Source organism: Erigeron canadensis, chromosome 6 (genome assembly GCF_010389155.1).
Source record: "Erigeron canadensis isolate Cc75 chromosome 6, C_canadensis_v1, whole genome shotgun sequence".
Taxonomy (NCBI): Eukaryota; Viridiplantae; Streptophyta; class Magnoliopsida; order Asterales; family Asteraceae; genus Erigeron; species Erigeron canadensis.
The window spans coordinates 23,078,155-23,092,619 of NC_057766.1; the positions used below are offsets into that span (position 1 = coordinate 23,078,155).

Below are 14,465 nucleotides of genomic sequence, written 5' to 3' on the forward strand. Positions count from 1 at the left end.
AACAATTAACACTTTAAGTCCTTATATTTTAAAATTTTCTACTATTACAATTACATCAATCTACACCACTTGACACCGCCACCACCACCAATAGTACCATCACCGACAACACTAGACCGTATTTTCCACCACTACCGCCACATTGCGCAGGTACCATGCTCGTATATTTAAAAACAAATAGAATAGAATAAATAAAATAAATAAAAGTAATGGAGAAACAACGACACCGTCCAGACAGATGTATAAACTAGAAACACACACACACAGATCCACGGATCAAACACGGTTATATTGCATTTTGCATACATAATAATATTTAAATTTAAATTTAATAATATAAATCAATTTGCAAGCCCAAAAATATAGAGACAGAGACATAGACATAGACATAGACAGAGAGAGAGAGAGAGATCTGTTTACAAGATTATAGAAACATATCATCAGAAAACCAAACCCTAACCCACAATTCAATCGATTGATTTATTATTTTTTTGTTTATTAAGATTTTTGTTTTTAAGAAAATTAATAATGGAAGAAGAAGCACAACAGCAACAACAACAACAACAAAAGAAAGAAGAAAACAATAATAATAATAATAAGCAAAGAATATGGATGAGAGATCCCCCAACGGACCGGCCGGTTCGTGTTTACGCCGATGGAATTTACGATCTCTTTCACTTCGGTCATGCTCGTTCCCTTGAACAAGCCAAAAAATCGTATTTCCCTTTTCATTATTTTATTTTATTTTATAACATATATATATATATATTGAGATTTATATATAGTAAGATAAATAGAGGTGATGCAAATAATTGGAAAAGAATCTGGAATTTACACAGAACATATAACATAGAATAAAGTTTGTAGGCGAAGTGTTTGTAACATATTTTTGTTTTACGATGTTGAAATAGGTTTCCAAATACATATCTGTTGGTTGGATGCTGCAATGATCAAGTCACTCACAGCCTTAAGGGGAAAACAGTCATGACTGACACCGAGCGCTATGAATCCCTCCGTCATTGCAAGTATGTTTAAAGATTCTCATTTCACGATATCGATTTTACTTATAGGATGCTATTGACTTTTTACTTGCATTTATGACGTATTTATGTACAAATAATGACACTACTTGTAATCACGCAACAAAGTCATATAGATTTCTGGGGTCATCATATGTTATATATAGTTTAGCTTGACCAGAAAAATAGTTTTTATTCAAGTGAGTTTGTTAATCATGAAGCATGTTCACTTGTAATTTCACTTATCTTTTTTTGTTATGTATGAACTTGGTTTGAGAGCTCCCTATTATTCCTTTATGCAGGTGGGTTGATGAAGTTATCCCGGATGCCCCTTGGGTAATGGATCAGGAATTTATTGATAAGCATCAGATTGACTATGTTGCTCACGACTCTCTCCCGTAAGGTCAACCTACCCTAAAGTATATTAACTTTGTTCCTCAAAGCCCCAGGGCGTATTTTCTCTTGAACGAATACATGTCACAATAAGGCTCCGTGCCTCCAATTGATTAGGAGTTAGTCACGAAGTAATATAGCTGATTCTTGTGTAGTTGTGTTATCTTCTGGATGCTTCCAAGTAAGAAATGATTCGTTAACTATAAAATACAGACATGTCATGCCTGTGCAAACCCATAAGGGACATAGGACATGCGACTTCCAAGTGATAGATCATAGTGAAAAAATTTCTTGGTAATGAAATCCATTGATATGCTTTATCTTGTAGAGGGACATGACAACAGAATCATTAACTTAATGGAGTATGGTTGATGTTTATTGATATCAAGGTTTATGGTATTTAAGTATGTGACGTGTTAAGTGATTTTACATTCTTAAACTTTCAGTTATGCGGATGCAAGTGGAACAGCAAATGATGTCTACGAATTTGTAAGTTCAGATGTTATTTAATACAAAAAGGCTTGGTGCCCTGTAATTTGTGTTCAAAATTTGAATTCTGATTGAACTTGTCAATGAACATCTCACAGGACATTCATGTCACTAAGGGAGTTCATTGTTTCTTAGGAAATTTCGATAGTTTCAACTTTTTGAGTCAAATATTAGATATGGGATGGCGGTTGAGGATCCTTCAGTTCACTTTATCAATGAAAGTACTTGTTTCTTTACAGATCTTGAATTTGAAAATGTCCCAACAATGATGGATAATGTACATCTTTTCCAGAACTGGACATATACGTTTCCTGCAGTCAATTGAGTCATTTCTAGTCATCCCCGACATATTTTGATGTATATCCAAAGAATTTAAACTTCATTAGTGGTCCTGCTTCTTATGAAGTTATGGGTGTTCACAACCAGGAAGAAAAAAAAATGTGTGCAGCTTTTAGCAAACTTAACCGGTCTGTTTGTTGATACTGGTTTGAACCTAGACATTAAATAATTTCCTTTTCAGTTCGGTTTAGGCTCATGATATAAAGTGGACTAGCAACTGAAAATTTGGATTGTTAAAAGTTTTTATTGGTGATGCTTCATTTTGGGTAGTTTGATATTGTAACACTTTTCTTCGTCCAATCTTTCTCCGAGAATGGTACATTTATGCTGTGCTCTAATATTTCTTGGATCAATCTTTGCTTAGGTCAAATCTATTGGAAGATTTAAGGAGACGAAGCGGACAGAAGGTATTTCCACATCAGATATAATCATGAGAATTGTCAAAGATTATAACAATTATGTGATGCGCAATTTGGACCGAGGCTACTCAAGAAAGGACCTTGGGGTCAGCTTTGTCAAGGTATCATTGAACACTCTAAGTTGTACTGCTGTGTATCTTTTATCCTATACTGTATTCTTATGTTTGCATAAGTTTTGATGTACCAGGAAAAGAGGTTGAGAGTGAACATGAGCTTAAGGAAGCTACATGAAAAGGTGAAGAAGCAACAAGAAAAGGTGGAAGAGAAGGTACGGATCCCGTATCTTTCCTTCCTTTGTACTTGAACCTTTTCAGTTGTGTGCGTATTTGAAAAGTTGTTGTATAAAATGTTTGCTTACCCAACATATCTTCTTAAATTATAGAAGTAGATAACGGCGAAGACAAATGCCAATTAAGTCAAACATGGACTTCTGTAAACTTAAGTTTTAATAATCAAGTGGCTTTAACTTTGTATTTTACAAAAAGTAAGATCCAATATTGGATATAATGTGTAAGATGAAATTCTTTATTGTTGTGGTTGCCAATCATTTTGTGTCTATTGTTCGTATTGCAGATCCATATAGTGGCAAAAACTGCAGGCATGAATCATAACCTTTGGGTTGAAAATGCTGATCGTTTGGTTGCTGGTTTTCTTGAAATGTTTGAAGAAGGATGCCATAAAATGGTAAGATCTTCATACGTAGACATAGATGCTATATGTATCAACAAGTGTATAATAAATCTACTTTCATTCCTATTAACCAGAGGTAGCAAGAGTGGAAGGTTGGTCGTGTACCTGTGTTACGTGTTGATTAACATGCTTTAGCGAACATCGAAACATCATTACCAACCAACCAATTAAATGCAAACATGTTGGCTGTTAACCATAGTCCTAAGGTTTATTGTTAGCAGGACCCTTGCTATTCTAACTATCTAGGTTTTTTATTAAAGTGATTTAGGCGACGTAAATCTTAACTATAAACTTTTCTGGCACTTCTAACCAGTTAGATAAATTTATTAGACATACTTGAGATAATACATAGCCCAAATCAGCCCAATTATAAGCAAATGGGTACAGGTACACCTTTAAGCCCTAATATCATCATATTTCATTACGTTCCCAGGGAACGGCGATCAGGGATCGGATTCAGGAGCAGTTGAAGAAGGGAAATGCAGGGGAACTCACGTATGACAAGGATGAAGATGACGATGACAGTGAAGATGGCGATGAGACCGAGTATTATTATGACTATAGCACCGAGGAAGAAGTGTACTCTGATGGAGGAGAAGCTGTACCAGCATCTCAATGAAGTTTGTTATTTCCTGAACGTGTAGCAATATGTGTAAAGGGTTGGATGCAATAGGTATTGACTTGGTATTGAATATGTAGGTTTTGATATAAGTTGGAAGTTTGTTTATGTAATAATTATGTTGGAGTTTCTGCATTGGACAGTTTTTGAATGTATCAAATGTTTTGGCCATAAACTGTTGGCTTATTTAAAAATACGACAAAGCCTGTATACATGAAGCTGTGTTGATGGTTTCTTTTTTTTCTTTTTTTGATTATTTCTTTGATATGATATAAATATGAATTTGAATCCATCATTCTGTATTGCTTTATATTCCAAATAAGTGGCAAAATAGCTGAGTTAACAGTCAAATTGAGTGGACATTCGCTACTTCAAGTCAGCCACTTTGAGACGTAAAATCTCAGTCAACCTTGCAAGATCGATTAAGCAGGTTCTTGAGCCAAATTGGATTCAATATGTTTGTGTGCAGAATTATGTAAACCAACTTATAACAGCTGGTTATGTCTATGTAAACCAACTTATAACTAGCATTTTAAAGTAATACTTTCGAATGAAGGAAACCCAAATAGATGCAAGCCAAAGATTTCAAACATCTTTTACATAATATCTATTTTGATGGAGGAGGGATCAAGTCAGATCTAGGTTACCGCATTTAAATCTATTTAATTTTCTTAGCCAAGTGATTTTAGAGGTTTTATGTGTAAAACAGACAGTCTGACTTACTATTCATTCGAGCCATTTCCTTAACGTTAATTTTTCTGATATTTTTCATTAATGCTGTAGAGGTGAAACACAACCCAGTCATTCCATTTATAAGTAGAATGGGATCATGAGTCAAAATTGCCACTCTAATAGCAGCTATTTTGCTACCAGACTAGTAGATTTGGCTTCCCAGTGCTGAAAACATCTCTACAATGCAAACATTCAATATAGTCACTGCAAATTAAAAATGTTCCCGGTCTGACCGACTGAAGTGGCCAGTCCACTCCGCTCCGGTTTTAAAACCGTGCTTTGTAGACACTAATTTTAATATGGCATCAGTTTGGCCGATCGGGGGGAAAATGGTATCAGTTAATATTATTTGACTGTATCTAAAAATAATATCCAAAAATTCTAATATGTTCCTGCAATCAACTATAATTGAAGTCTTTGGTATCTAACAACACACTTCCTTATAGTTACATGTCTCTTTACGACATCTAAACCGATCTACAACCGTACCTAAAGCAAGTACTTAACCCCACGGGAAGTCAAAATATAAGATATTGGCAATAACCGTTAATCTTCTGCCTCCTTTTGAGCTAAAATGGGTGATACCTGAGGTGGTCCAGAGGTTTGAGGGTAGGCACTCTTTTTGCCCTTTAAGGGTTTTGCAAGCTCTACGTATATTACTCTGCCATCAAAATACTGCAGGAGAATGAACGTTAGATTCTGGGTTAAAGCTGAAACTGAAAACAGGCAAAATTATGGGGAAGAAAAGGCAAGGAAAAACCTTCTCATCCATGTTTTCTAGGGCATTCATGGCATCATCTTGATTCATATATTGGACAAATGCATACCCTTTTGACTTCTTTGAGGTCTCACCCTTAATAAGCTTAACTACAGACAACTCAACACTAAAGTTAAGACTTAAGACAGCAAGAAAAGCGTTCAAAAATTCTCATAATATAGTTAATTTTTGGAAAATCTCATTGAAATACCTTCAGCTATCTGGCCAAAACTTGAAAATTCTTCCTTCAAACAACTTTCACTGGTAGAGTACGATAAATCTACAATTCAAAATGAACGGTTATATTATACCTGACATGTTACAGTTACAAGGACGTACAAACAGATTAGAGAACACCAACCACTGTTACAAGAAAAATAGCATCCTTATCCTTAACAACAATTCAACATATCCTTATTTGGAACTTTGAAAGTTAACATCATCTGCGACGTATCACAATGTAAGTTATAGTAAAGAAAAGTTGACATTGATTTGTACTGACAAGATTCCCTAATGAGTTCATTTGGATGGCATTTCAGACATTTTTCTATAGAGAAACACTTCTGTTAAAAGCTGTGCTACAACACAAATTCTAAGAACTAGAGCCGTATTCATTCTAAACTTTACACTGGTGCTATTGCTGATTGTCTAACAATTAAAGATACAAACTGATCATCGGTGAAGTCCTGCCCTTTCACAATGTCAACATTTTCTTCAAATTCTATTCAAACTACTACCCAACTGCATCAGGTATTCCCAATCAACCTTGCTTATATTTAAAAAAAATAAGTACTTTAAACAAAGTATATCCAGTCGCCCCTCTTACGCTCTATAATGTATCTTTCTATTCTCATTATTATAATAAAAAACAACTAAAAGTCACAATATCTTTCCAAATAATCACCAATGCCTGTCAAAGATTCGAAGGAAGTTAAAGAAAAATGATAGCTCCATCAAGATAACAACCACCTGTGTGCTAGTGATATTAAGGTAGTTGTAGAGCATGGAAACGAGTCAGGAAGCGGGGGATGCTAAGAGCACAACTGTATTAATCACTAAAATACCTGAGTGAAGATAACATGGCAAGGGGGCCAGGTCCCTTGTGGCGTTCTCATGAAAATCAGCAAGTCTCATGGAGTTGACTCGTCAGCAAAGATTGTGTATGTTAAATAAAATCAATCAATAATATTGCAAGACCTAGACCAAAGCTGATCATGGATGACTGACCATTCGGTCTCACAGCCAAATGAAGAGATAAATCTTGAAAAAAGGTGAACGATATATTGCATAGCACTATGGTTAAAGGAACAGTCCTGACTCCTGACATTGGCTTTATGTTAACGGGAACAGACCAAGCTAATCAGCTATCACAAAGGAAATCATGCTGCATTGTGACCCTCTAGGTAGTAACCAGACGTAACCGCTAATAACTTTTTGGAACCATTTCAGGAAGTTGTAACTACTATATAAGTCAGGCATTCTATACACAAATAATACAAAGTGTTATTCTCGTCACCATGGTCTCGAATTTTTGTGCCTAAATCATGAACATCTCTCTTTTAAATGATCCCAATGAGATATTTGTGAAGCTAAATTACTTTATTACACGAGCTTATAGAAATACCGGCTATCGAAATTTTCACCCTACTTACACAAATTCCACCAACACTATATCCTATGCTAATTTACACTTGATACCCATCACAAAGTTCCTTACTTTTAAACATTTTATGGCTCTAAATTGGCAGAACATAATGTAAAACAAATCTTTAATATAGATAACACTAAGATAGATATAGATACATACATATAGATACACACATATTTATAGGAAATGAAAAAGAGGGGGTTGGGAGGAGTTGACTTACTTCTGACCATGATTTTGCTAGCTAAAGGGTATTCAACGAAACAAGCACGCAGCTTTAGAGATTTGGATTTCATAAAACCAGGAAATGGAAGTGATGATGATGATGATGATGATGATGGTCTCAGCCATCCCACACTTGTTATTGTTGACATTACCCAGTCACGCGCTTTTCAAGCTGACCCAACAAAGATAACAGGGATGACACCCGGAATCTTAATATTTACGAGACCTGGTAAGGGCATAGTTGTTACTTGTTAGACTCACGGGTTCATTTTTACGAGTCGAGTCGATTTATATAAAAAATAAAATTAAAAATGAGTCAATTTGTTGGGTGATTTTTTTTCTCCAGACTCTTACGAGTCACGATGTAAATTTTGAACGAGTTAATACAAGTCGTAAACTTAGGATTATTGTAGTTTGATAATATGGTTATGTAATATATATCGTCTTCATGGTTACATTATTGTGTATGTTATGTATATGTATTGTTAATTCTTTTAATATGATTTGAAGATATACTGTAAATTTATGACTCAAAAATATCGAATATGTATTATTTTGGTAATGTATTATGATAACCAACATATATTTTGTTTATAAGTACATAATTATTATCTAGTATATAAAATTGTCGTGTCTCTTACGAGGTGAGTCACGTGTTGAGTCACGAGTCAAAAATAAAGTTTTCAAATCGAGTCAAAAGTTATGAGTCGACGACTATGGCCAAGGGTATTATGAGAGCACCAGCTTTTTCTATCCCTAGCCTTTTCAATTAAAAACTTTTTACTTAAATTGTTAAATATTAAAAGCTCAAAAGTAATTAAACATATAAATAAAATTAAAAGTTTATAACTGTGAAACTTTCAAAGCTATTGTCACAAAACTTGTATATGCTATAATAATAATAAAATGTTTTCACAAAAGTTTCATAACTAGATTTTAGATCCGTGTTCAATACTAGACACAGGGTTTACAATATTATCAATATTAGATCCTCATACATTCAATTCATAAAAGCTTATACTTTTGAAGATATACGGGTCTAAGTGTTATACTTTGCAAGTTGTAGTACAATAATTACAGGTTCGTCACTGTCATTATTAGCTGAGACATATTGATAGTAATTTCTCTATTATAAAAATTTTTTGAAACCAGTTTATACTGTGATATTATTATGAAAAATAATTAAAAATTAAAATATAAACATATGTGTGATCCTATACTTGACATTCAAGTGTATGTATTTGATCATGATGTGGGTCCATAATACGAATAAGTTTATTTTCAATCACATGTCCTATGATCATTAGATAACAATTAGGATTGTTTTAATGTCTTTTATAACAATTAGGACTCTTGATTTGAGTGACAATTGTAATTTAAAAAAATTAAATATAAATACTTTTTGTAATTTTTTTTTATAAGTTTTAAAAATCTCCTCAAGTTAATGGTTAAAAATAAATAAAAATTAATTATTCAGGGCTAAAAAGTGTAAATTATTGATGGCAAACAAAAAAGTGTAAATTAATGAGACTTTTTCTATAAATTAATATAAATACTAATATAATAATATATGTGGATAACGATTATTAGGATTTTTAATTTATAGTTAATCTGAATGATAACATAAGCGATAATCAATTTGATGAAATTGAGCGATTTGATTGGTCAATAAGTCATTAGTTCAACTGTCTTAATTGATGAAATTGAGCGATTTGACTGGTTAATAAGTAATTAGTTCAACTGTCTTATAGTATATACTAGATTTTATACATGTGTCCAACACTAAACACAAGACTTACGCCATTATTAATATTAAATATTAATACATGTAACTCATAAAAGCTTATAAGTTCAAAGTTGAAGATATAAGTAGATACTAAGTGTTCAATTCAAATGCCAAGAATGTTAAGATAACAGAAAAAAAACTAATGTAATAAAAGAATATTGGAAGCATACACCCTCCTTCATCATTTGAAAGACTTCTTTATAGGTGAAATTTGTTATAGTGTTTTTTGTCTTCTCATCTTTGTCATATATTTTCTTGACTTAACTCAAAATTTAATTTATTTTTAATTATATATATATATTAATATATATATATATGATAGAACATATTATTGGATATATATTAGCTATTATTATTATTTATTCCATTATATTAAAATTATTGGGTAAAAAGTCTAAATTTGTGATTGAAATAAAAAAGTGTAAATTATAGTCAAAATTGAAAACAAAAGTCAACATTTAAAAATCGAGAGCTGTGATTGGTCGATAAGTTATTATAGCAACCATGCTTTAATATAATAAAAGATAAAAATAGCTTTTCAAAAGACAAGCTTTACAAAACTATCCTTCGATATGCTCTGATCGAACATTATATAATCACAAATTATATCAACCATCATCATATTACAACTAGTTGGTTCCGACTTTCGAGCTCAGCGTTGTGAGATCTCAACTTTTGTGTTCATATGAAATCAAAGTACAAAACTATAGGATGTAACGTGGCAAAATCCGAATGGTGAAACAGTCAAAAAAACCAAATTTTGAAAACGATGCAAAAGCAAAAGTTTTCAAAAACAAAGATAAAACCCAAACAGAGTGCGCCGTGATAAAATTCAAATGATTGAATAGTGTCGTGAAAAGCAAGAAGGAAAACAAACTATGCAAAAAACCAACAAAAACTCAAAAAGAACCCAAAATGATTGAAATATGATGAAATTAACAAGGTACAACGTGATCGAGTCGGAACATGTCACGTCGCTATCTATTATTCACGAGTATTGGAGGAGTACCCGTGCAATGCGGCGGCGATAACGGCGACAGTTGGTCGCGGGGGCAGTGGTGACGGCAACGGGTGACAACAGTAGTGGCGGTAGCGATAGAGGTGTGATTATTCATGTAAAAGAAAAAGAATGCGGTAGCGATAGAGGTGTGATTATTCATGTAAAAGAAAAAGAATCAAGGAGTAAAATATTAGGGTTGTTTAAGTATAAGGGTATTTTGGTAATAAAAAAAGTGCTGAATTTTTTAAAATAGAAAAGTCAATTAGCTTTATAAGGGATTACACATGTCATCTTCTATTAATAAAAAAAAGATGATATATTAAGGCGCCTGGTGACCCGACCAGTTTTTTAGTAAAATGACCACACTTTTTGCAGCGAGGGTCGCTGCAAAAAGTCCATCGTACGTAACCGTACATTGTGGACTTGATGGTCCACAGTGGACTTTTGTTTTATCCACTTATTGCAGCGACCCTCGCTGCAATAAGTGGATAAAACAAAAGTCCAATGTAAACCATCAAGTCCACAGTGTACGGTTAAGTTCTATAAATATAAACTATATGAGCGTCATTTTCGTTGTGGACCATCGTACGTAACCGTACATTGTGGACTTGATGGTCCACAGTGGACTTTTGTTTTATCCACTTATTGCAGCGACCCTCGCTGCAATAAGTGGATAAAACAAAAGTCCAATGTAGACCATCAAGTCCACAGTGTACGGTTAAGTTCTATAAATATAAACTATATGAGCGTCATTTTCGTTGTATCTTTCAGTATTATTACTATCGTTCTTCTATCTATCTTTCGTTCTATCTTTCAGTATTATCTATCTTTCAGTATTATTACTATCGTTCTTCTATCTTTCAGTAATATAAATTGTAGATCTTTAGTATTATTATTATAGTTTATCATTATTTCACATGGATTTTGAAAGTATATGGGGCAAAATGGGTGCGGAAGGTTTTGAGCTTCACTTAGAAGCACCTGATGAAGAATTTGAGATACCAGAGGCGGCCCCTCATTTTGACTACGACGCTAGGGTTTTCCACACCGATTAGGTATCCTTGTTAACTTTAAAAAAAACTAATTTAGGCAAATATCATTATTAGTTTATATTTTAGTAGTATTTAATTTGTGTTTTGTTGTTAAATTTATTGCATATTTAAAATGTTAGATATTTATTAGTATACAAATTAATGATAATTTTTTTTAAAAAAACTAATTTAGGCAAATATCATTAAAATATTTATATTTTAGTACTATTTAATTTGTGTTTCGTTGTTAAATTTATTGCAATTTTAAAATGTTAGATATTGCATATTTAAAATGTTAGATATTTATTAGTATACAAATTAATGATAATTTTTTAAAAAAAAAACTAATTTATGCAAATATCATTAAAATATTTATATTTTAGTACTATTTAATTTGTGTTTCGTTGTTAAATTTATTGCAATTTTAAAATGTTAGATATTTATAAGTATACAAATTAATGATAATTTTTTTAAAAAAAAAACCAATTTAGGCAAATATCATTAAAATATTTATATTTTAGTACTATTTAATTTGTGTTTCGTTGTTATATTTATTGCATATTTAAAATGTTAGATATTTATAAGTATACAAATTAATGATAATTTAAAAAGAAAAAAACTAATTTAGGTGTTCGATTCACACAAAGAATTGTTCAACTGGGTCAAAAGTACAGGATTGCAGCTTGGTTATGTGTTAATCAAACGACGAACAAATTCCAACTTAGCTGGTGTAAAAAATAAAGTGACGATAGTCTATAATCTTTCTGGGAAAATGGATGATAGGATAGGCGGGCTCGTTAAAAAGACACTTAAATGTCAGTGCCCCTTTAGATTAATCGGTCGTTTGACTGATGATGGTTGGAGGGTAACCATTGTAGACGACAAACATAATTACTATCCAGCTGAGAATGTGGAGAGTTACGCGTACGCAAGAAGGTTTACTTTTATACTTTTAATTTTAACTTTATAATAATTTTTAATACGTCTTAAGTAGTTTATTTAATCAAAATTTTTAATTCAATTTTTTACATAACTTTGGATATTTAGTTCAATATATATATTTTTAACATAATCTTGGCTATTTATTTTAATCAATTTTTTAACAAATTTTAATCTACGTCATTTTTAATTTGTCAATATTGTAACCAAACAGTAAAACACCTAACACTAATGACTAAAATATTCTAACAAATCAATATATTAACTTTTTAACTTAATTTTTTATACGTCATACTTTTGAACTTAATTTTTATAATTAGTTTTATCTATATTTTTGTTGAACTAATTTTTATTACGTCTTAAGTAGTTTATTTAATCAAAATTTTTACATAATCTTGGTAACTTAGTTCTATAATATATTTTTAACTTTTTAACTAAATTTTGTACACGTCATACTTTTTAACTTAATCTTTATATATAGTTTTATCTATATTTTTGTTAAACTATTTTTTTATAAGTTTTAAGTCGTATTTTTTAATCAATTTTTTTACATAATCTTGGGTATTTAGTTCAATACATATATTTTGATCATAATCTTGCCTATTTATTTTAATCAATGTTTTAACAAATTTTAATCTACGTAATTTTGCATTTAACAATATATTCTAACCAAACACTAAAACACCTAACACTAATGACTAAAATATTCTAACAAATCACTTACAAAACAAATTAGTGGCTCCTAACAAATCACTAAATTATCAACAAATCAAAACTAACTATACTAACAAACCTATTAAAATCCTATAAACAACTAATAATCCTAACAAAACTAACAAATTAACAAAACTAATATATACACAAAAACTATACTAACATACCAATATTCTAACAAAACTAACCAATTAACAAAACTAACAAAACTAATAATAACATACCAATATACTAACAAACCTATTAAAATCCTATAAACAACTAATAATCCTTACAAAACTAACAAATTAACAAAACTAATATATATACAAAAACTATACTAACATACCAATATAACAAATTAACTATCAAAAACACATATAATAAAAATCAAAAAGCATAAAATACATACCAGAATTTGAAATGACCGGAAATTTTGGGGGAGGACGACCGGCCGGAATTTGGGGGAGGATAGCTGGATAATCAAACGGCGGACGGGAAATAACGGGGCTCTTCAAAGTCCAGATGTCGCTGCTAATACTACTTCCCTGTAAGACAGACGGTGATGGGTGGCGGTGGACGGCGGTGGCGACTGGCCGGTGGTGGCTGGCGGGGGTGATGATCCCGAAACTTCGTGATACCCGGATTGTTATACCAAGGGGACTGGATTGTTAGTAGCCGGAGGTGTTTTGGTGGATGGATTTCTTAAATATTGTTAAAGAAAATCGAAAGAAAAAGTGAAAGAAAATGATGGAATGGATGGGTGGATGAAGGAAAATGATGGAATGGATGGGTGGATCGGTTTTATTTCGAATTCATTCCGGGTTAACTTATTGCAGCGAGGGTCGCTGCAATAAGTGGAGTAAAGTCGGTCAAACCATTTAAAGACCAGGTAGTGGAATGCTGACGTGGCATAAGTTTTTGCAGCGACCCTCGCTGCAAAATTTGCCTGGTCAAATTACCAATAATGCTGGTCGCGATACGGGGCGCGTATATTAAAGTCTTAGGATATCTATTGGGTCAGATATTCATTGCCATCTCAGGTGTTCGCCACATTTAGTCAATACATATATTAAATGTTTTATGTTTAATCAACAAATATTTTTCCAACACGCCCTCCAACTTTCTATTTGTATCAAGTCTTATATCGATGCATCCATTGTTGATTTAACATTAACACTATAAATAAAAGCGAAGCAAAACAAGACTATCGACGCCATCACCTTTCATTGTCGGCCCATAAATATTAGATCCCGTCATATTATATAGGTTTTTGCTAATTACCCGATACAAATTTTTATTAAATAATATGGAATACGAGTAGTTCGATAGTGATCATTGATCAACTGGTCCAAGTCTATTTGGATGACGAACTACAACGCAGGCTACATATGGTTTTTGGATTGGGCTTCTTTATCAGCCATGTTTATACCGATTGGGCTTTAGAAAGTGTATAAATGAAATTATGAGCTTGATTTTCTTTGGTTACTTACTGGGGTTATTTCTTATTTGCATCCAAATTTATAAGCTTCCAAATTTGCAACTAGTAATTAGTCACTCATAACCTCTGGTAGTTTTATTCGAATTTGATGTCTTATATCTTTGTTACTTATCTAGAGACCTTTGTGTCCTTTGTTCTGGATTTAACTATGTAACTGGTTCAGATGTACCACTCCCAGTTTCGTATAG

At 32.3% G+C, this 14,465-nt stretch overlaps 2 protein-coding genes across 2 annotated transcripts; one reads left to right on the forward strand and one right to left on the reverse strand.

Moving 5' to 3' along the window:
- The first annotated feature begins 252 nt into the window (after window positions 1–252).
- Window positions 253–4,182, forward strand: LOC122603163 (choline-phosphate cytidylyltransferase 2-like). Its single transcript, XM_043775792.1, has 8 exons — window positions 253–716; window positions 912–1,025; window positions 1,322–1,417; window positions 1,859–1,901; window positions 2,605–2,760; window positions 2,847–2,927; window positions 3,233–3,343; window positions 3,783–4,182. The coding sequence occupies exons 1-8, from the start codon at window positions 529–531 to the stop codon at window positions 3,966–3,968; spliced, it is 975 nt and encodes a 324-aa protein (XP_043631727.1). The 5' UTR covers window positions 253–528; the 3' UTR covers window positions 3,969–4,182.
- Window positions 4,183–5,022: 840 nt separating this feature from the next.
- On the reverse strand, window positions 5,023–7,574 carry LOC122605289 (organelle RRM domain-containing protein 6, chloroplastic). Its single transcript, XM_043778198.1, has 4 exons — window positions 7,326–7,574; window positions 5,669–5,737; window positions 5,461–5,567; window positions 5,023–5,375 (listed from the first exon to the last, which is right to left on the reverse strand). Exons 1-4 carry the CDS (start codon window positions 7,474–7,476, stop codon window positions 5,247–5,249), a joined length of 456 nt encoding a protein of 151 aa, XP_043634133.1. The 5' UTR covers window positions 7,477–7,574; the 3' UTR covers window positions 5,023–5,246.
- Window positions 7,575–14,465: the final 6,891 nt, after the last annotated feature.

Bases quoted from the DNA above. Each gene is read 5' to 3' on its own strand.
- LOC122603163 (XM_043775792.1), top strand. From the start codon at position 529: ATGGAAGAAGAAGCACAACAGCAACAACAACAACAACAAAAGAAAGAA. The intron at 717-911 runs GTATTTCCCTTT...ATGTTGAAATAG, and splicing joins CTTGAACAAGCCAAAAAATC to GTTTCCAAATACATATCTGT. The intron at 1,026-1,321 runs GTATGTTTAAAG...TCCTTTATGCAG, and splicing joins GAATCCCTCCGTCATTGCAA to GTGGGTTGATGAAGTTATCC.
- LOC122605289 (XM_043778198.1), bottom strand. From the start codon at position 7,476: ATGTCAACAATAACAAGTGTGGGATGGCTGAGACCATCATCATCATCA. The intron at 5,568-5,668 runs GTATTTCAATGA...AGTTGTCTGTAG, and splicing joins TTTTGGCCAGATAGCTGAAG to TTAAGCTTATTAAGGGTGAG. The intron at 5,376-5,460 runs GTTTTTCCTTGC...ATTCTCCTGCAG, and splicing joins TAGAAAACATGGATGAGAAG to TATTTTGATGGCAGAGTAAT.